This window comes from Lethenteron reissneri, chromosome 62 (genome assembly GCF_015708825.2).
Source record: "Lethenteron reissneri isolate LAM-NWPU_2019-01 chromosome 62, ASM1570882v1, whole genome shotgun sequence".
NCBI classification, from domain to species: Eukaryota; Metazoa; Chordata; class Hyperoartia; order Petromyzontiformes; family Petromyzontidae; genus Lethenteron; species Lethenteron reissneri.
Genome location: NC_083840.1, coordinates 6,563,816 through 6,586,003, shown reverse-complemented (window position 1 = coordinate 6,586,003; position 22,188 = coordinate 6,563,816). Strand labels below are relative to the sequence as shown.

Below are 22,188 nucleotides of genomic sequence, written 5' to 3'. Positions count from 1 at the left end.
CGTTGGCTCCTTGGGCCACGGTCCTTTACTTTCGCGTAATCGCACTTCCGTCCCCTGTTGCCGCGAAGGGGAAGCTACCCGCTAACAGCATGGGGAGTGCCGATTAATGCCTCGTCTACGTAGATAGATACACGTAGAATTGTGACAAATGACACACAAGCACACGCGTGGCGGCATGAGCCACGACCGAGCGATGGGTACCGTGATCACGACATTCACGTCCACAACGCGACGCCCCAAGAGTCACAATTCGACTTCGCGGTTTTTATTGCATCGGGTTTTGTGCCATTGCTCGCCTACTTCCAATACGAATACGATATTCACTACATTCATCAATTTTCATTTAAAGCTTTCGCGACTACAGGGATTCATATTCTTGGTTCTTTCGGTAGTGTGGATTTCACACCTGATGATGATTGCTTGTGTTGCAGTCGAAACGTCGTGAGAATTTTTTTGTTTTATATTTTTATTATTTTATTATTTCCCTTCTACGTGACTTTACCGAAAGAACCAAGAATATACATTAATCAACTGCAGCGAGTCCTCTAATCACTGGACCATCTCTAAACCAGCTGCAGCCTCCCTTCAATCACGTGGCTTCCGTGAGGCCACGCCCACCGAGCTCCTTCCCTCTCCCCGCCCACTGTGAAAACAGACGCCGCTCCCTGCTGCTGCTGCCACGGCCTCTCCCTGCTGCTGCTGCCACAGCCTCTCCCTGCTGCTGCTGCCACAGCCTCTCCCTGCTGCTGCTGCTGCTACTACAGCCTCTCCCTGCTGCTGCTGCTGCTGCCACAGCCTCTCCCTGCTGCTGCTGCCACAGCCTCTCCCTGCTGCTGCTGCTGCTACTACAGTCCTCTCCCTGCTGCTGCTGCTGCTGCTACTACAGCCTCTCCCTGCTGCTGCTGCCACAGCCTCTCCCTGCTGCTGCTGCTGCTACTACAGCCTCTCCCTGCTGCTGCTTCCTGCGCTGCTGCTGCTACAGCCTCTCCCTGCTGCTGCTGCCACACAGCCTCTCCCTGCTGCTGCTGCTACAGCCTCTCCCTGCTGCTGCTGCCACAGCCTCTCCCTGCTGCCTGCTGCCACGGCCTCTCCCTGCTGCTGCTGCTGCTACTACAGCCTCTCCCTGCTGCTGCTGCTACAGCCTCTCCGCTGCTGCTGCTGCTCTACAGCCTCTCCCTGCTGCTGCTGCCACACAGCCTCTCCCTGCTGCTGCTGCTACAGCCTCTCCCTGCTGCTGCTGCCACAGCCTCTCCCTGCTGCTGCTGCCACGGCCTCTCCCTGCTGCTGCTGCTGCTACTACAGCCTCTCCCTGCTGCTGCTGCTACAGCCTCTCCCTGCTGCTGCTGCTACTACAGCCTCTCCCTGCTGCTGCTGCCACAGCCTCTCCCTGCTGCTGCTGCTACTACAGCCTCTCCCTGCTGCTGCTGCCACAGCCTCTCCCTGCTGCTGCTGCCACGGCCTCTCCCTGCTGCTGCTGCTGCTACAGACTCTCCCTCCTCGTCTCCCTGACCCCCGTGCTCCCGTTTCTCCGTTCCTTCTCCATCCTTGTCCCCCCCCCATCTCCCACTCTTTCTCTTCCCTCTTCCCTTCTCCGTTCCCAGTCACGACTTCCTTGCCTCCGCTCCCCGCGGCGCTGCCGTGACACGCGTGCGAAGGCTTCACATCGCAGCCCGTACTGCGCTCGATGCGCACGCCGTCCCGATGCACGAGAACATATAAAGACATTGAACTCGCCATGACATGTGCGACTTCAACTACCACAAACGACAGCCTTGCAATGCACCGAGTGATGGGTCACAGCCATTTGTTCAAAATACTTTTTGGGGGGGGGGGGGGGTGGTGAGCTCTCCAAACGAGCCGACCGAATCTGCGCCCTCGCCAGACGCGATGGAGGGGGGCACGCGGGGGGGGGGGGGGGAGGGTGCGGCGACTCGCCGCTCGAGACGCCCGCGGAGTCGGTGGCCGCGCAGGGTGGTGGCGGCGGGGGGCTCTCGGCGATCGTTCCGCAGCGGCACGACCACAAAGTGGACCGCGAATCGCTCGCCACGAATCGCGCGGAACGAGCGCCGAGCCAGACGGACATCGCTCCGGCCACGATCATTCTGACTCCGCGGGAACCGGCGGCAGAGGAGAGGTGTCCGTGTGTGTGTCCGTGTGTGTGTGTGTCCGTGTGTGTGTCCGTGTGTGTGTCCGTGTGTGTGTCCGTGTGGGTTTCCGTGTGTGTGTCCGTGTGTGTGTCCGTGTGTGTGTCCATGAATGTGAGCGTCTGCGAATGCGAGCGTTTTTGTGTGTGCCTGCGAGTGTGCGCAAGCATCTCTAAGCGTGTTGTTTTAAGCGTTATCCTAAACTGAACAGATTCTGTACCAATTACTTCCATTTGCAAGATAGATAATCATAGAGCCAACAAGAAACAAAATCACAATTCTTTCGTTTGTTTAGAGGTATTTCCACTCTTCACTATAACCGTGCATCTCCACTCAGGAGTCGGAACGGAGGGCAACTTGCGGCTCAACGCTCCGACGCTTCGAGCTTCGTGCCGAGCGCCAACCCAACGTTGACCCGTCAGAACGCTTCGACGTGAGCTTCGTGCCGAGCGCACCCGTCAGAACGCTTCGACGACGAGCGGGGGCCACGCGACTCGGTGGCGCGGCGATTGCGAGACGTCGCCGGGTCGCGCGTCCCCCCCGGCAGGAGCGGCGACCGGCGGTTATCAAAACTTCGACAGACCTCGAACTTTCTCGGCAAAAAACGCGGTTAATTAAAAAAACAAACTAGAATAAAGGCATCCCATTTCGTTTTTTACTTTTAAGCGGACTTTGGAGACGCGGGGTCAGGGCGCCGCTCCGAGTTAGAGTTTGGAACTGTTTGGGGTCACGCCGCACCACGGCCGCTCATCGGCTGCTGTCAAACATAAAGTGCCGCGACGAGTTGGGAGAGAATGGCCGGACGACGTCCCCTGGGGCACAGACGGTACCCACAGAGAGGGGGAGCGCAGGCGGAGAGCGAGGGCCAGAGTAGAGGATGGGGGGGGGGGGATGAGTAGGTGAGTGGGTGAGTGGGTGAGTAGAGAAGTGGGTAGGGGATAAGTGAATGGGTGAGCAAGCAGGTGAATGGGTGAGCGAGTGGGTGAGCGAGTGGGTGAGCGAGTGGGTGAGCGAGTGGGTGAGCGAGTGGGTGAGCGAGTGGGTGAGCGAGTGGGTGAGTGAGCATAGAGGAATAGGCACAGAGTGGAGGAGGTGAGATGCCGAGCCGTCGCGCGTGACAGTGTGTGACAGCACGTGACAGAGCGTGACAAGCACGTGGCAGTGTGCAAGTGTGACACAGCGTGACACAGCGTGACACAGCGTGAGTGAGTGAGAGGTAGAGAGGGCGGCACCCCGATCAGGCGCGCGTGGCTGGCGATAGGTTGCAGGAACGAGTTGACTGTGATCGGTGGTCACGCCGACGCGATTGGTTCACGATGCAGAGTCGTGAATGGTCTTAGTTGTCCAGCTCCCTGTTGGCCAGGACCACCGCGACGCGCGAGGGGATGTACAGCTGGTGCGTGCGTGCACAAACACATGGGACGGACGTGCACACACGTGTGTAAAATACATATACACATGTGCATGAATGCACACACACGTGCATAAATACACGTACATGGACACACATACAGAGCGACACACAGACACCAACCCACCCATAGACAAAAACCCACACACAAATGTACGGACACACACGTGTGCACACGGACACATGCACAGACACACGGACACATGCACAGACACACGGACACACGCAGACACACGGACACACGCAGACACATTAGTACACTGTAACTTTAAACCCCAAGTGCCCTAGGCTGCCTCTCTGAGCCTTCAACCAACAGCATTGGGGAATGTGCCCAGGCCGTCACGTCCCCCGACATGGCCATCATGAACCACCCCTCCAAGGACACCCCCCCCCTGCCCCAACTCCCCCCCCCTGCCCCAACTCCCCCCAACTCACCAGGATGGAGTGCTGGAGGCCCCCAATGGGCACGGGGCTGGAGAAGAACTCGACGTCGTGCTGCAGCCGCTGGTGCCCGCCGTGCTCCCGCAGGTCCGTGTCCAGCACGATGTGGTACCTGCGGACTCGCCGTCAAGGACTCAAGGCTACATGGAGACGCGCGGGGGGGGGGGGGGGGGGGGGCGGAGGTGCAAGAGACTCGCGGAAGCGGCTGGGGCTGCCTTTTGTCTCCCCACGGCTGATGTTTAATACACACTGCGCGCCAGGTACTCAATTAAGGCTAAGTCGACATAGGGGAGGCCCAAGTTCAGATAATTGTCAATTGTATTGGCCGCGAGCAGCGCGCCAACTGCTGCACTTCCGCTCCCCCCAGATACACTACCAAAGACACCCACGCACGCACGCAGACACCAACAACAACAACAGCCGCCATTCGCCACTAAGTGGTGGTGACGTCAGCACGGCGCCCGTGCCAGGCCAGGCGCGCTTTGAGGCCGTCACGTGAAGTGTGGAAGGCTCAATGCCGACAGGAGGTCACGGGGCAGACCTGGCAGGTGCCGTGGGTTGGCTGACTGATACGACTGGCGCTGTGCCTCCCCCTACTGGTATACACACACACACACAAACACACTACGACACACACACACACATCACGACACACTACGACACACATCACGACACACACGCTGCAACGCGTGTGCGTGCGGCCAGCGAGTGAGGATGCCTCCCGGCCGTGCGCACGCCGATGCGGTAGTCGGTGTAGCTGTTGGCGGGGTGCAGGTTGAACACGAACTGCAGGTTGGCCCTCTCAAACGACACCACCATGTCGCCCTGGTGCTTGCAGCTCACAAACGCCTGCACACGCGCACACAACAACAACCACGGCTATCATCACTCTTATTATTATTATAGCCGTTGTTATTCAGTACGTTTGACGTCGGCGACGTTCCCATAGCACGGGGCGATGGTTCCCCAGCATGGGGCAGGGGGGCGGGAGGGGGGGCAGGAGGGGGAGGGACGGGAGGGGGGGCGGGGGGAGGGGTGCGATGGCAATTTTCGAATTTGTCAAATGTGTTGCGCGACGCCGGCACACGACGGCCGACCCCTCCTAGCCAACGACGTCACGGGGCTCCCGGAGCGTCCACCGCGAGCGGTGCAGACGGCGCACGGTATTAACCGGGGCGGCCCGCCGCATTCCGACCGCGCGACCACCCAACCGCGGCGAGCGAGCACGCCGCGCCGTCCGACCTGCTGCGCCGCGAGCCAGCCGAACTTCTCCTCCGCGTGGTTCATGCTGGCGTCGAACGCCTGCAGGTGCTGGTAGCGCAGCGTCGGGTCGTCCGCCAGGTGGAACTGCCGCCGCGCGTAGTGGAAACTCTCGCCGTTCCCCACCCGGGGAAAGTCCAGCCACTCGGGGTGCCCGAACTCGTTGCCTGCGACGGGGGTCGGGAGGTTGGGGGCGGTGGTGGTGAGGTTCCAGACGAGGCTGCGTCACACGGGCCATTACGAACACCTCGACAACGAAACGGCCGTTGTAAACCTGCCGAGGGAGACGCCCAGACCCCGGGGCTTGAACCCTCACCCTAGGGCCTAGGCTCTCCAAGTGTCCCTCACACGACCGCCCGTCAACTGTGTGGCCCTGGTAGGCCTCGGCAAGGCAAGGTAATTTACCATTTTTACCGGGTAAAAGGGTAAAGGTAAAAGGTCAAGGGTCGGGTCAAGGTGTCGACATGCCGAGGGGTAAGGTCAAGGGTCGGGTAAAAGTAGCGCGAAGTCTTACCCGGTAAATACGGTACCTTGTTTACCGCTAATAGCTCCGTGGCGCAGTCCGTGGCCAACATTTAAAATTGGAATCATCGAGAGTATTCTACATGAGTAAAGCGCTCTACCTAGCATTTACCTGTTATAAACCTTGTTCATGTGTAGTAGTACCCCAGTGATTAGCCTGTAATCGGAGAATTTGTATGGGGCAAGGGTAAAAGGTAGGGTAAAGGTAGGCTCCTTGTTTTTACCTTTTACCTTGCCGAGGCCTGGGCCTAGGCCCTGGCTCGGTGGCCGACACGGCGCTAACCACTGCGCCCGCCGCTCCACACACGCAAAGACAAAGATCCCCCGTACAGACTTAACATACTGTTGGGGCAAGTGCTGCAAGAGAGTAGCACCTATGAAGGCCAGCACGGCGCACGAGGGGGTGGGTGGCCAGTACCACGCTCGGCTGCCTTTGTCTCCCCAATGGCGATGTTTACTACACACCGCTAACACCGCACCAGGTACTCATTTGAGGTCGAGTCGACCTAGGGGAGACCTAGGACCGGTTCAGATAAATCGCCACCGGCGTTGGCCACGAGCGGGAATCTAACCCGGGTTGCCGGGTTCGTAGCACAGCACGGCGCGAACCGCTACACTACCGCTCCCCACACACATACGCACACACGCACGCACACGCGCACACACGTACACACACACACGTACGCACGCACATGCACGCACACGCGCGCACGCACACGCACGCGCGCGCACGCGCGCACACACGTACGCACGCACGCGCACACGCACGCTGGGGGTCGCGCCGCTACCGATGAAGTTGAGGTAGGCCTCGCCGCCCAGCGCGTGCGTCAGCAGGCGGATCAGCTTGTGCAGCTGGATGCCCCGGTCCACGATGACGCTGGGCGGACACTCGACGGACATGTCGAAGTACATCGCCTTGTCCATCAACCAGAACGCCAGCGTCTTGTCCCCCACCAGCGCCTGGGGCCACGGCGGAGGGGGGCAGGGGATGGGGGGAGGGGAGCGTGAATGAGCGGCCTAGCGACCCCCGCAGCCCGTGAGAGGCGACACCACGGGAGGTCTCAGCCTCGGCCTCGTCACCTGGTCGTGGCTCTCTGCGTAGGCGATGCACTTCTCCCCGTGACGCCGGTTGATGAGCGTGTGGACGATGTCCCCGATGTTCCAGTCCTCATCCTTGCGCTCCTTGATTATCTACGGGGACGCTCAGAGACACGGGGGGGAGGGGGGGGGGGAGATGAAGACTGCGACGGCTTCGGGAGGCCTTCATCCAGCAGTGGATAGAGCATGGCCGACGCCGGCGGCGGTGCACCGTGGTACCTGGATCCACTTGTCGGGGATGGCCATCGCCAGGCGGTAGTCGAAGCCGGCGCCCCCCTCCTCCACCGGGCGGCACAGCGCCGGCATCCCCGACACCTCCTGCCACGCGGACAAAGGTCCCCCGTGTAGCCTTTCACAGAGCGACGGGGCAAGTGCCGTGGGAGAGTAGCAGCGCCCATCAAGACCGGCGCGGCGCACGTGGGACGATGGGTGGCCAACACCACGGCCGGCCGCCTTTGTCTCCCCAGTGGCCATAGATTTTACACGTTGCACCACGCACTCATTTTAGGCCGAGTCCACCCTGGGGAAGGCCCAGGACCGTTTCAGATAATCGTCACCGGTGTTGGTGTTGGCCGTGAGCGGGAATCCAACTGGGGTGGGGTTGGAGGGATTTGTGAGTCCCCAACGCCAACGATATCAACGATCCTCCTCCTCCTTCACGCGTCCCTCTCTGCAGACACAACCTACAATGACTCCTTACTCAGCCCATCAGCCCCACACACACATCCTGATGAGAGTGCACAATTCCCACTGCACCGATTCGACAGTCGGTGTCTCGTTAGCAGCAGAGGCAGCCTTGCTCGAGTCAATGCTGGTGAGCTGCCAGACGTTCATAGGCAAGCACCCTCTCTTAAGGATATGGAGGTTATAGTTTGACGCTAAACTATTTAGGAATTCAAAACTCTCAGCTAATCATTCGCGACGAGTGTCGGACTAAAAATACGACTGCTCTAGTTGAACCGAGCAAGAGAATGAGTTAGCGGAATCGACCGACAGAGCCCTCCCACAGGCTGTGGCCAACCAGCGCAAGACAAATAAAACACACAACACTGCCAACTGCATCGTCAACACTGCCAACTGCATCGTCAACACTGCCAACTGCATCGTCAACACTGCCAACTGCATCGTCAACACTGCCAACGACTCAAGCCGCGTGGTGGGGGCACGGGGGGCGGTACCTCTGCGACCGTGGTGCATTGTGGGTAGAAGGAGTGCAGCATGTGATTGGCCAGCATGAGGTAGACGAGGGAGTCCTCGTCCACCTGCAGCCCAAAGTACTCCTCGTAGTTCCCAGAGAACCCCTCTCCTGCACATCGTCAACATCGTCGACATCGTCAACGCCACCAACATCGCTAATGAAGCCCACTCCGAGACACACACACCATCAACATCGTCTGCCTGTGTGTCTGTGTCCCCGAATGTCTGTGTCTCCGTGTGGGTCTCCGTGTGGGTCTCCGTGTGGGTCTCCGTGTGGGTCTCCGTGTGGGTCTCCGTGTGGGTCTCCGTGTGGGTCTCCGTGTGGGTCTCCGTGTGGGTCTCCGTGTGGGTCTCCGTGTGGGTCTCCGTGTGGGTCTCCGTGTGGGTCTCCGTGTGGGTCTCCGTGTGGGTCTCCGTGTGGGTCTCCGTGTGGGTCTCCGTGTGGGTCTCCGTGTGGGTCTCCGTGTGGGTCTCCGTGTGGGTCTCCGTGTGTGTGGGTCTCCGTGTGGGTCTCCGTGTGGGTCTCCGTGTGGGTCTCCGTGTGGGTCTCCGTGTGGGTCTCCGTGTGGGTCTCCGTGTGGGTCTCCGTGTGGGTCTCCGTGTGGGTCTCCGTGTGGGTCTCCGTGTGGGTCTCCGTGTGGGTCTCCGTGTGGGTCTCCGTGTGGGTCTCCGTGTGGGTCTCCGTGTGGGTCTCCGTGTGGGTCTCCGTGTGGGTCTCCGTGTGGGTCTCCGTGTGGGTCTCCGTGTGGGTCTCCGTGTGGGTCTCCGTGTGGGTCTCCGTGTGGGTCTCCGTGTGGGTCTCCGTGTGGGTCTCCGTGTGGGTCCTCCGTGTGGGTCTCCGTGTGGGTCTCCGTGTGGGTCTCCGTGTGGGTCTCCGTGTGGGTCTCCGTGTGGGTCTCCGTGTGGGTCTCCGTGTGGGTCTCCGTGTGGGTCTCCGTGTGGGTCTCCGTGTGGGTCTCCGTGTGGGTCTCCGTGTGGGTCTCCGTGTGGGTCTCCGTGTGGGTCTCCGTGTGGGTCTCCGTGTGGGTCTCCGTGTGGGTCTCCGTGTGGGTCTCCGTGTGGGTCTCCGTGTGGGTCTCCGTGTGGGTCTCCGTGTGGGTCTCCGTGTGGGTCTCCGTGTGGGTCTCCGTGTGGGTCTCCGTGTGGGTCTCCGTGTGGGTCTCCGTGTGGGTCTCCGTGTGGGTCTCCGTGTGGGTCTCCGTGTGGGTCTCCGTGTGGGTCTCCGTGTGGGTCTCCGTGTGGGTCTCCGTGTGGGTCTCCGTGTGGGTCTCCGTGTGGGTCTCCGTGTGGGTCTCCGTGTGGGTCTCCGTGTGGGTCTCCGTGTGGGTCTCCGTGTGGGTCTCCGTGTGGGTCTCCGTGTGGGTCTCCGTGTGGGTCTCCGTGTGGGTCTCCGTGTGGGTCTCCGTGTGGGTCTCCGTGTGGGTCTCCGTGTGGGTCTCCGTGTGGGTCGGGTTCTCCGTGTGGGTCTCCGTGTGGGTCTCCGGTGGTTCCGTGTGGGTCTCCGTGTGGTCTCCGTGTGGGTCTCGTGGGGTCTCGTGTGGGTCTCCCGTGTGGGTCTCCGTGTGGGTCTCCGTGTGGGTCTCCGTGTGTGTCTCCGTGGGGGTCTCCGTGTGTGGGTCTCCGGGTGGGGTCTCCGTGTGGGTCTCCGTGTGGGTCGCCGTGTGGGTCTCCGTGTGGGCTCCGTGTGGGGTCTCCGTGGGGTCTCCGTGTGGGTCTCCGTGGTGGTCTCCGTGTTGGGTCTCCGGTGTGGGTCTCCGTGTGGGTCTCCGGTGGGGGTCTCCGTGTGGGTCTCCGATGTGGGATCTCCGTGTGGGTCTCCGTGTGGGTCTCCGAGTGGGTCTCCGTGTGGGTCTCCGTGTGGTCTCCGTGTGGGTCTCGTGTGGGTCTCAGTGTGGGTCTCCGTGTGGGGTCTCCGTGTGGGTCTCCGTGTGGGTCTCCGTGTGGGTCTCCGTGTGGGTCTCCCGTGTGGTCTCCGTGTGGGTCTCCGTGTGGGTCTCCGTGTGGGTCTCCGTGTGGGTCTCCGTGTGGTCTCCGTGTGGGTCTCCGTGTGGGTCTCCGTGTGGTCTCCGTGTGGGTCTCGTGTGGGTCTCCGTGTGGGTCTCCGTGTGGGTCTCCGTGTGGGTCTCCGTGTGGGTCTCCGTGTGGGTCTCGTGTGGTCGTGTGGGTCTCCGTGTGGGTCTCCGTGTGGGTCTCCGTGTGGGTCTCCGTGTGGGTCTCCGTGTGGGTCTCCGTGTGGGTCTCCGTGTGGGTCTCCGTGTGGGTCTCCGTGTGGGTCTCCGTGTGGGTCTCCGTGTGGGTCTCCGTGTGGGTCTCCGTGTGGGTCTCCGTGTGGGTCTCCGTGTGGGTCTCCGTGTGGGTCTCCGTGTGGGTCTCCGTGTGGGTCTCCGTGTGGGTCTCCGTGTGGGTCTCCGTGTGGGTCTCCGTGTGGGTTTCCGTGTGGGTTTCCGCGTGTCCCCGCGTGTCGCTACGTCTCTGTGTGTGTCTCTACGCGCCTCCGCGTGTCCCCCGCGTGTCTCACCTACACCGTGGTGGTGGTAAATCATCGACGTGATGCCGTCAAAGCGGAAGCCATCGAATCCGTACTCCTCCATCCACCAGCGCAGATTTGAGAGCAGAAAACGCAGAACCTCCCAGCTTCACAGAGCCCACACACACACACAGAGAACACGCAGAGCACACACAGAACACACACAGAGCACACACACAACGCAGAGCACACACAGAGCACACACAGAGAGAACACACACACACACAGAGAACACGCAGAGCACACACAGAACACGCAGAGCACACACACAACGCAGAGCACACACAGAGCACACGCAGAGCACACACAGAGAGAACACACACACACACACAGAGAACACGCAGAGCACACACAGAACACGCACAGAGCACACACACAACGCAGAGCACACACAGAGCACACGCAGAGCACACACAGAGAGAACACACACACACAGAGAACACACACACACACAGTGTTATTGTGGTAGTATTAGTGTGTCAGTGTTATTGTGGTCTCCCACCACCACCACCACCGTTTCTCCACCACCACCGCAGGGTGTCCACCAGCATCCCGGCGTTGGCGTTGGTGGTGGCGGTGCCCACCTGCGGTAGTTGAAGAGGCGGCTGTCCCACAGCGGGTGGGCCCCGCGTGGCCCCGCGTGGAAGAAGGCGCCGTCGGTGCCGTCGTACTCGTTGAGGCCGTCCTCGGTGTTGCGCGACGCGTGGCTGTGCACCACGTCCAGCAGCACGCGCAGCCCCAGCGCGTGGGCCGTGTCCAGCAGCGCCTTCAGCTCGTCCGGGGTGCCGTAGCGACTGCACGGGGGGGGGGCATGAGGGAGCGAGGGGGAGAAACCGGCGGCGCTCGCGGTGACGGCGCGTGCGCCGATAGCGCCGAAGGAGCCAACAGTCACGTCAGAGTCGGTGATGCCAGTGACGATGGCGATGTTGGTGTTGATGGTGACGACGATGTCGACGTCGGCGATGATGATGATGATGATGTCGGCGATGATGACGACGGTGTTGGTGACGACGGTGTTGGCGATGTTGGCGATGACAACGGTGTTGGCGATGACGACGGTGTTGGTGATGACGATGTTGGCGATGTTGGCGATGACGACGGTGTTGGCGATGACAACGGTGTTGGTGATGACGATGTTGGCGATGACGACGGTGTTGGCGATGACAATGGTGTTGGTGATGACGATGTTGGCGATGTTGGCGATGACAACGGTGTTGGCGATGACGACGGTGTTGGTGATGACGATGTTGACGATGTTGGCGATGACAACGGTGTTGGTGATGACGATGTTGGCGATGTTGGCGATGATGACGGTGTTGGCGATGACGACGGTGTTGGTGATGACGATGTTGGCGATGTTGGCGATGTTGGCGATGACGACTGTGTTGGCGATGACAACGGTGTTGGCGATGATGACTGTGTTGGCAATGATGACGGTGTTGGCGATGACGACGGTGTTGGTGATGACGATGTTGGCGATGTTGGCGATGTTGGCGATGACGACTGTGTTGGCGATGACAACGGTGTTGGCGATGATGACGGTGTTGGCGGTGACGTCACGGACCTGGAGGCAGCGAAAAAGCTGGTGACTTGGTATCCGAAGCTGGCGTAGTACGCGTGCTCCATGACCGCCATCAGCTGGATGCAGTTGTACCCTAAAGCGCAGAGGCAGACAAAGGTCCCCCACATAGCCCCGACCGGCGGGCAGGGCAAGTACTGCGAGCGAGGCCAGCACGTCACCCGAGGGGGAGACGCGGGGGGGGGGAGGGGGGGGGAGGGGGGGGGCGTCCAGCACCGCACCCGGCCGCCTTTGTCTCCGCGATGATGAAGTTTACTCGGTAACGGTAACGACGACACCGCACGGTGCCCGCTCATCGCTCGCGTAGAGACAGACAGAGACAGAGAGAGAGGACGTCTCGATAGAGGCACGAGGAGGAGGCGGAATACATGGGTACAGGTGGAGAGCCCAGAGACTCGCCGAGCCTCTTGATGCGGGGCAGCATGTGGCGCGTGAAGTGAGCGAGCGACTCACCGAGCCTCTTGATGCGGGGCAGCATGTGGCGCGTGAAGTGCTCGTAGGTGGCGACGCGGCCCTCGTGCGAGGAGATGCCCACGTGGGCCTCGTAGATGCGCAGACTGCGTGGGCACGGGGGCACAGGGTGCACGCGCTGCGCCACGGGGGGGGGGGGGGGGGGGGGGGGGGGGCACGGGCAGAGCCCCACGTTAGAGGCAGCAGCTAGGGGTGCGGTAGACCTGGTGGTGCGACAGCTGGTGCTGCGGCTGCGGCAGTGTTCTAGGCGGGGTTCGGGTTGGACACCTGGTAGGGGTTCGGCGGGTCCCAGTGCACCCACTCGTAGGTGACGGCTGCACCCTCCTTGGTGACGTAGTGTGCCCACGGAGAGATGCGGAACAGCGTGCGGCCATCGGTCGTCACCACCACCACCTCAAATCAACAACAACAACAACATCAACAAAACCACGAATAACGTCAATGTGAACATCAACAAAAACAGCATCACCACTACCGCCATCACCGCCATCCACACTACAGCCACAATCACCATCGTCACCATCATCACGACCGTGCCAAACACAGCGATGGTGACGACGCCGATGACGATGTAACCGCCGTGATGCGCCGCGCCCATCCGTTTGAGGCCGAGCGCACCTAGACGCGGGCTCACCTTGAGCTTGGAGCCGTGCGAGATGGCGGGGGAGCCGTCAGGCCTGCGGGGCAGAAGGAGCTCCCACTTGCCGAACTCGAGGCGCGAGAAGGCGTGCGAGAAGTGGTCCCATCCGTCTGAGACAAAGACAAAGGTCCCCCGAGTAAGCCTGAACACTGTCGCGGCAAGTGCCGTTAGCGAGCACCTACGAAGGCCGGTACGGCACACGAGGGGGTGTGTGAGCACGGCCGTCTTTGCCTCCATTGTGGCGATGTTTACACACCGCACCAGGTACTCATTTGAGGCCGAGTCGACCTAGGGGAGGCCCAGAACCGGTTCAGATAATCGTCACTTGTGTTGTTGGCCGTGAGCGGAAAATCGAACTCGGGTCGTCGGGTTCGTAGCGCAGCGCGCTGACAGCCATACTACCGCTCCCCCCCGCACGTACGCACACATACACACACGTGCATACACACACATACACACACGTGCATACACACACACACACTCGCGCGTACACACACACACACACGTGCGGCCCTCTTTCCCGTTGCCCATGCCGTCAGCAAGATCCCCACGCACTTCACGCGGTGGCCTCAAAGTGCACCCAGCCTGGCACAGGCGCCGCGGTGACATCACCGCCACTTAGTGACACATGGCCGTCGCTGCTGCTGCTGCTGTGGTGGTGGTGGTGCGGTGTGGTGGTGGTGCGGTGCGGTGGTGGTGCGGTGCGGTGGTGGTGCGGTGCGGTGGTGGTGCGGTGTGGTGCGGTGTGGTGCGGTGTGGTGCGGTGCGGTGTGGTGGTGGTGCGGTGTGGTGGTGGTGCGGTGTGGTGGTGGTGCGGTGTGGTGGTGGTGCGGTGTGGTGGTGGTGCGGTGTGGTGGTGGTGCGGTGTGGTGGTGGTGCGGTGTGGTGGTGGTGCGGTGTGGTGCGGTGTGGTGGTGGTGCGGTGTGGTGGTGGTGCGGTGCGGTGGTGGTGCGGTGTGGTGCGGTGTTGTGGTGGTGCGGTGGTGGTGCGGTGCGGTGGTGCGGTGCGGTGGTGGTGCGGTGCGGTGGTGGTGCGGTGCGGTGGTGGTGCGGTGCGGTGGTGGTGCGGTACGGTGGTGGTGCGGTGGTGGTGCGGTGTGGTGGTGGTGCGGTGTTGTGGTGGTGCGGTGTGGTGGTGGTGCGGTGCGGTGGTGGTGCGGTGGTGGTGCGGTGGTGGTGCGGTGGTGGTGCGGTGTAGTGGTGGTGCGGTGGTGGTGCGGTGGTGCGGTGGTGGTGCGGTGGTGGTGCGGTGGTGGTGCGGTGGTGGTGCGGTGTGGTGGTGGTGCGGTGTGGTGGTGGTGCGGTGTTGTGGTGGTGCGGTGTGGTGGTGGTGCGGTGCGGTGGTGGTGCGGTGGTGGTGCGGTGGTGGTGCGGTGCAGTGGTGGTGCGGTGTGATGGTGGTGCGGTGCGGTGGTGGTGCGGTGTGGTGGTGGTGCGGTGCGGTGGTGGTGCGGTGGTGGTGCGGTGCGGTGGTGGTGCGGTGTTGTGGTGGTGCGGTGTGGTGGTGGTGCGGTGTTGTGGTGGTGCGGTGTGGTGGTGGTGCGGTGCGGTGGTGGTGTGGTGTGGTGGTGGTGCGGTGCGGTGGTGGTGCGGTGTGGTGCGGTGTTGTGGTGGTGCGGTGTGGTGGTGGTGCGGTGTGGTGGTGCGGTGCGGTGGTGGTGCGGTGCGGTGGTGGTGCGGTGTGGTGGTGGTGCGGTGTGGTGGTGGTGAGGTGTGGTGGTGGTGCGGTGTGGTGGTGGTGAGGTGTGGTGGTGGTGAGGTGTGGTGGTGGTGAGGTGTGGTGGTGGTGCGGTGTGGTGGTGGTGCGGTGTGGTGGTGCGGTGCGGTGGTGGTACGGTGCGGTGTGGTGGTGGTGCGGTGTGGTGGTGGTGCGGTGGTGGTGCGGTGCGGTGGTGGTGCGGTGTTGTGGTGGTGCAGTGTTGTGGTGGTGCGGTGTGGTGGTGGTGCGGTGTGGTGGTGGTGCAGTGGTGGGGGTACCCACTGAAGTCCCCCGTGAGGTGCAGGGCCTGGGCCCCAGGGGCCCACTCCCGGCAGCACAGCGTCCCGTCAGGGCCCTTCGTGATGCCCATCGTGGCGTAGCCGCGCGTGAACGCGTCCAAACCGCCCTCGTGCTGATCCATCTCCCCCAGGAGCTCCTGCATGCGCCCATACCTACACACACACCCACGCACGCACACACACACGCACGCGCACACACCCACAACAATACCGGCAATGACTCAACTACCTCGACTGGTGTACAGGAGGTCGTTGGTTCGATCCCGACCCCGACGCCTGCTGTGTATTTGGAGTCTGCGTGTCTCTCTCTCTCTCCGTGGTCTCGTGGATTTTCCTCTGGGTCCTCCGGATTTTCCGTCCACGTTTAGAATCAACATCACGCACGTACAGGATTTGGCTGCTGCTGCTCTATATTTCCACGTGATGAGCAACTTCATTCAGCTGCCATTTGCGATATCCAAGTTGCTTCTAAAAAATAGCGAGTACCCACTCAGAGGAGCCCCGAGGAACTACTGAGGATCCGACAATACCACCAATTGACCAAGTTCTGCAGTCCTCTCCATATTAAGGTGTTATTAGCCCACGTAATGAATGTTTACATGGGGGAGGAAACCTGAGATGGGGGAGAAAACCCATGCAGAACAGGGGGAGAGAGAGAGAACTTACAAATTCCACACTCGTTCACTCACTCACGCACTCCCACACACACTCACCCAAATCCCCATTATAGCCTGAACAGACTGTTGGGGCAAGTGCTGTTAGTGAGCACCGATGGTACAGGTGGAGGGGGATGGGTGGCCAACACTTCACCCGGCCACCTTTGTGTCCAGAGAACGCCACGAGGCGATCAGCACAAAGGCAATGCACGATCAGGACGTGTATAGCCCGCAGTGAGCAGCTGCAATATGGGACCTTTCTTTCCACTTGCCAGTATTTAAATATAACAATAAGTTTTACCATTTCTGGCAATAAAACAGTTGTGTCAAGATGTTAAAACACCAAACAGGTCTTACACTTTGAGACGAGGCTCAACAGAAAGCTGTCTCTGGTGTGGACCAGTTTCAAAGACAATGCCCATCTATTGTAAGAGCGTGTTGTTGTTTTTGTTTGCAAGTTCACCACCACGAGTACTGTGTGTGGTGAATGCAGTAACAGGATTCCTTAACTAAGCATTCTGTTTGGTGTTTAAACATCTTGACACAACTGTTTTGTTGCCAGAAAGGGTAAAACCGATTGTTATATTTTAATACTGCCAAGAAAGGTCCCATATCAGAGTGCTAATCTTTACACGCCACACCAGATACTCATTTAAGGCCGAGTCGACCTAGGAGAAACCCAGCACCGGTTCAGATAATCGCTATCGCCGGCGTTGGCCGTGAGCGGAAATCGAACTCGGGTCGCCGGGTTCGTAGCGCGGCGCGCTGACCGCTACGTGTGAGCCCTGTGCCCGCTCACGGGCTCACACGCAGACGCAAGCCCACAGGGGACGTTCATTCAAATGACCTTGAGCCCACACGCCGTCTTGCTGGGACACGCGATACCATGGCAGCGGCATTGCGACACTCCGCTAATTAAACTGGGCCACTCACAGCCCAGAAATACATCGCCCAAATGTCACCCGCGGGTCCGCCCCTGCCCCGAGTTGCCCCCGGTGCCCCCCACCCCGCCGCCCGGCACACGTCGAGAGGAGGGGTGCCAGCCGATGGGGTGCCGGTGGGGGGGGGCCTCTCCCTGCCCCTGCTCTTCATCCACAAAGTCTGCGCCGCTCGCCGTCGTCCGCAGTGAGCGAGCCACGAACGCACCGCCGCCGCCCGGGTTGGAGCCCGGGCGGTGCACGGTGTCCCCCAGCCCCGCCGCAAGCCGGGCGGCTGAGGCCTCCACCACTCACAGCCGCATTTGTATTCCCCGGCGCTAACGTTTACAAACCGCGTGCCGGGTGGCGCAGACGTCGTCTCCCTCGCCTGCTATGCGGGAGGTCGTGGGTTCTATCCCGACCCGGACGCCTGCTGCTGTATATTTGGAGTTTGCGTGATAGGCCGCTTTCCTTGAGCTATCGTTTGTGGGAGCCAGGCCACTTCTGAAAAGGAGCTGCACGGCTCAGTGGGGCCTTACCTGGTGGACAAACAAAGATGTTGAATGCCAAGGCTAGGGGGTTCAGCCTGGCGCATCCTTGAGCGGCAGACTGCATGGGAATTTGCCGGGCCGTGAAGTTGGCGTGGGGCCTGGGCCCCGGGTCACGTGGGGCCTGGGCCCCGGGGTCACGTGGGGCCAAGCGGCCCCTACCCTGAGCTCACCGGGAGAAACATTCCCACTGTCCACCGTGCCAGCAACGTTGTATAAACTCTGAATACAAATCAGTTGACGCATCAGTAATACTGTGCTACTATTGAAGGGTTTGCCCGTTACCCATTCACTACTAATCGTTTAACTATGCATACGCTTATGTAAAAACTGGTGTCAACAGGAAACAAGTTAACTATGTAATTCTGTATGGGAACCTCATTTGCCAGTGCACATTATCAGAGTTGTTCTTTTGTTTGTGTTATGACTGCAGGTATTGCGGTCTATGCAAACATGACTCCTTGTAAAAAGGTGTCAGTTTTTTGTTGCCAGATAGAAGGGTAAAAAACCAATTATCAATGTAATTCTCACCACAACCACCCGACACAGTCTAATCTGGCCGTCGACTGATGACGCTAGCTTTAATTCCTGGCGAAACGTCGAACTCACATTGTAGACGTCGTGGGTTTACTCCCGAACACATCGGTGTGCTGGACTAGGACCAAATTGGCATGTTTTGTTTACAATTCCGTGTCGTGCCAGACTAGGTACCTCTGGGTTCCTCCCACAAGAAGCCAAACTCTCAACGTTGTAATCCCCTTTGGTAGCGAGCGCCACCCTCACCACCCTCGCCACCCTCACCACCCTCACCAGCATCACCAGCATCACTACCCTCACCACCCTCGCCAGCATCACCACCATCACCACTCTCACCACCATCACCACTCTCACCACCATCACCACTCTCACCACCATCACCACCCTCACCACCATCACCACCATCACCACCCTCACCACCATCACCACTCTCACCACCTTCACCAGCATCACCACCATCACCACCATCACCAGCATCACCAGCATCACCACCCTCACCACCATCACCACCATCACCACCATCACCACCATCACCACTCTCACCAGCATCACCACCCTCACCAGCATCACCACCCTCGCCACGCTCACCACCCTCACCAGCATCACCACCCTCACCACCCTCACCACCCTCACCAGCATCACCACCCTCACCACCCTCGCCACCCTCACCACCCTCACCACCCTCACCAGCATCACCACCCTCACCAGCATCACCACCCTCACCAGCATCACCACCCTCACCAGCATCACCACCCTCACCAGCATCACCACCCTCACCACCCTCACCAGCATCACCACCCTCACCACCCTCACCAGCATCACCAGCATCACCACCCTCACCACCCTCACCAGCATCACCAGCATCACCAACCTCACCAGCATCACCACCCTCACCAGCATCACCACCCTCACCACCATCACCAGCATCACCACCCTCACCACCCTCACCACCCTCACCAGCATCACCAGCATCACCACCCTCGCCACGCTCACCACCCTCACCACCCTCGCCACCCTCACCAGCATCACCACCCTCACCAGCATCACCACTCTCACCAGCATCACCAGCATCACCACCCTCGCCACGCTCACCACCCTCGCCACGCTCACCACCCTCACCAGCATCACCACCCTCGCCACGCTCACCACCCTCACCACGCTCACCACCCTCACCACCCTCGCCACCCTCACCAGCATCACCACCCTCACCAGCATCACCACTCTCACCAGCATCACCAGCATCACCACCCTCACCAGCATCACCACCCTCGCCACGCTCACCACCCTCACCAGCATCACCACCCTCACCAGCATCACCACCCTCGCCACGCGCACCACCCTCACCACCCTCACCAGCATCACCACCCTCGCCACCCTCGCCACCCTCACCAGCCTCACCACCCTCACCACCCTCACCACCCTCACCAGCGTCCAGCGGTGACTTGAAGGGACCCCGGCGCTAGCTCTGCGCTGGCCACTTCTGCGGGCCTCTCTCCCACACGGGAGCTACTTCTGCGGTGCCGTGCGGGAGCTCCGAGCGGATTCTTTGCCCCGTGAGGCGACACTGAGAGCGCGATTGGGACGAGACCCACGAGGCGCGGGAACGTGACATGTCAAATAAGCGATAGGGGCAGCCCTTCAAGTGCTTCCTCGTGCCACTGCTCGCAGACCAGGCCTCAACCTCGAGGGAGCTCTGTAGAAGCGGGAGCTCCCGTCTAGGCACTTGGCCTACTCTTCCACCGCGCCGGGAGATGGATTCGCAGCGTAGTCGGCGATCCCTGCGGATTGCAACACCAGCAGGGCGCGGCCCCCCACGATTGCACCACGGTCACACCGCGGCGCCAGCGTCCACGAAATGCGACACCACGGGGGGGGGGGCGGTGACAGGCGCGTGCAGACAATTCACACAGTGCCGTGTCGCACTCGCGGCTGCCGGATTGCCACAATTCGGCCACTAATCCCCCCCCCCCCCCCCATACAAAGGTCCCCCGTATAGCCTCGTAAGGCTGTCGGGGCAAGAGCTGTTTGCGATCAGCACGTGGCACACAGAAGGGGGTGGGTGGCCAGCACCCACGCCCGGCCACCTTTGTCTCGCCCGGGCACCGATGTTTTACACGCACTACACCAGGCACTCGTTGTTAGGGCCGAGTGGATCTAGCGGTGGCACAGTAACAGATCGAGGTATTCGCCGTCACGAATGTGATTGGCCGTGGGCGCCAATCTCAACTCGGGGTCGCCGGGTTCATCGGGCTATGCGCCAACCACTGCGCCACCGCTCCCCAGGACGCCACGCGCGTCATGCGCATTGGCAGCCTCTGGTCGATCCACTGCTGGATGAAGCCCTCCCACGTGATACACCAGCCGGCATTAGCCACCGTGTGCCAGGCTAGGTTCACGTGTGTGCCAGGCTAGGTACACACGCGTGTGTGTGCGCCAGGCTAGGTTCACACGCGTGTGTGTGTGCCAGGCTAGGTTCACACGTGTGTGTGTGTGCCAGGCTAGGTTCACACGTGTGTGTGCCAGGCTAGGTTCACACGTGTGTGCGCTGCCAGGCTAGGTTCACACGTGTGTGCGTGCCAGGCTAGGTTCACACATGTGTGCGTGCCAGGCTAGGTTCACGTGTGTGTGCCAGGCTAGGTTCACACGTGTGTGTGTGCCAGGCTAGGTTCACACGTGTGTGCGTGTGCCAGGCTAGGTTCACACGTGTGTGTGCGTGCCAGGCTAGGTTCACGTGTGTGTGTGCGTGCCAGGCTAGGTTCACGTGTGTGTGCGCGTGCCAGGCTAGGTTCACGTGTGTGTGCCAGGCTAGGTTCACACGTGTGTGTGTGCGTGTGCCAGGCTAGGTTCACACGTGCGTGTGTGCCAGGCTAGGTTTACACACACGTGTGTGCCAGGCTAGGTTCACATGTGTGCCAGGCTAGGTTCACACGTGTGTGCGTGCCAGGCTAGGTTCACACGTGTGTGCGTGCCAGGCTAGGTTCACACGTGTGTGCGTGCCAGGCTAGGTTCACACGTGTGTGCGTGCCAGGCTAGGTTCACACGTGTGTGTGCCAGGCTAGGTTCACACGTGTGTGTGCCAGGCTAGGTTCATACGTGTGTGCGTGCCAGGCTAGGTTCACACGTGTGTGTGCCAGGCTAGGTTCACGTGTGCGCGCGTACGCACACGTTGACAAATGTCCCCCGTGTAGCCTTGACAGACTGTAGGGGCAAGTGCTGTTAGCGAGTAGCACCTGTGAAGGCGGGCGTGGCACACGAGGGGTGGGTGGCCAGCACCACGCCCGGCCGCCTTTGTCTCCCCGCTACGAACCGCACCAGCTCGTCATTTAGGGCCGAGTCGACCTACCGCTCTTCACACGCGCCCCGAGCCCCTGGCCAACCCACGGCTGGATGTCATCGACCCCAACAAACGCAGCGGCCGCCATTCGCCACCGTGCCAGTGTCACGTCAGCACACAACCCAGCGTCGTGCCAGGCTAGGTGCACGTACACACAAGACGAAGATCCCCCGTATAGCCTGCCACAGACTGTGGGGCAAGTGCTGCCAGCGAGCGGCATCACCTGCGTGGCACACGAGGGGTGGGTGGCCAGCACCACCACCAGCACCACCACCACCACCACCAGAACCACCACCAGCACCACGCCCGGCCGCCTTTGTCTCCCCGGCACGTACACAACACAGCACGCGCACGAGCCGGGCCTTGTCTCCCGTTGCCCGTGCCGCCGCATTCACTCTCCCCCCCCCCCCCCCCGGTCACCTTCGCTTGAAGTCGGCTTCGTAGGGCTGCAGCAGCGGGTCCAGCTCCACCAGCGACTGCAGCCGCGGCGGCGCCACCACCCCCCCGCCCGTCTTGGACGACGACGACATTTCACAGCGAATGACGAATTACAAATCTATTTTATTAATATTTTATTATTTAACGCGACTGCTTTGCTCACGAAGCCGAGGCGAGCGCGGCGCGTGAGTGGCGTGCAAGTGAATGAGGGCGCGCCGCGAATCGGCGCGGGGCGCAACCGGGAGACAAGTCCCGCTTATAAAGGGGCGTGGCGGTGACGTCGTAGCCGGCGAGTGGGGGGGCGTGACGTCATGGGGTGACGTCGTTGGCAAGGCGGGCACGAGGTGCAAGTGGAAGTCATTGAATGTTTTATACCTACGTGACTTTGCCGAAAGAACCAAAGAGTATTGAATGTAATGTTGAACTTCGTTGGCACCGTACGTATCCAGCCGTGCGAGGAAAGGACAATA

General features: G+C 61.0%; 1 protein-coding gene across 1 annotated transcript; it reads right to left on the bottom strand.

Moving 5' to 3' along the window:
• Nucleotides 1-1,170: 1,170 nt before the first annotated feature.
• On the bottom strand, nucleotides 1,171-21,960 carry GBE1 (1,4-alpha-glucan branching enzyme 1). Its single transcript, XM_061576741.1, has 16 exons — nucleotides 21,701-21,960; nucleotides 15,272-15,441; nucleotides 13,285-13,400; nucleotides 12,918-13,043; nucleotides 12,633-12,768; nucleotides 12,165-12,255; nucleotides 11,185-11,394; nucleotides 10,592-10,707; nucleotides 8,055-8,182; nucleotides 7,096-7,194; nucleotides 6,859-6,969; nucleotides 6,567-6,738; nucleotides 5,239-5,423; nucleotides 4,715-4,845; nucleotides 3,991-4,108; nucleotides 1,171-3,537 (listed from the first exon to the last, which is right to left on the bottom strand). Exons 1-16 carry the CDS (start codon nucleotides 21,808-21,810, stop codon nucleotides 3,481-3,483), a joined length of 2,076 nt encoding a protein of 691 aa, XP_061432725.1. The 5' UTR covers nucleotides 21,811-21,960; the 3' UTR covers nucleotides 1,171-3,480.
• Between the last annotated feature and the right edge of the window lie 228 nt (nucleotides 21,961-22,188).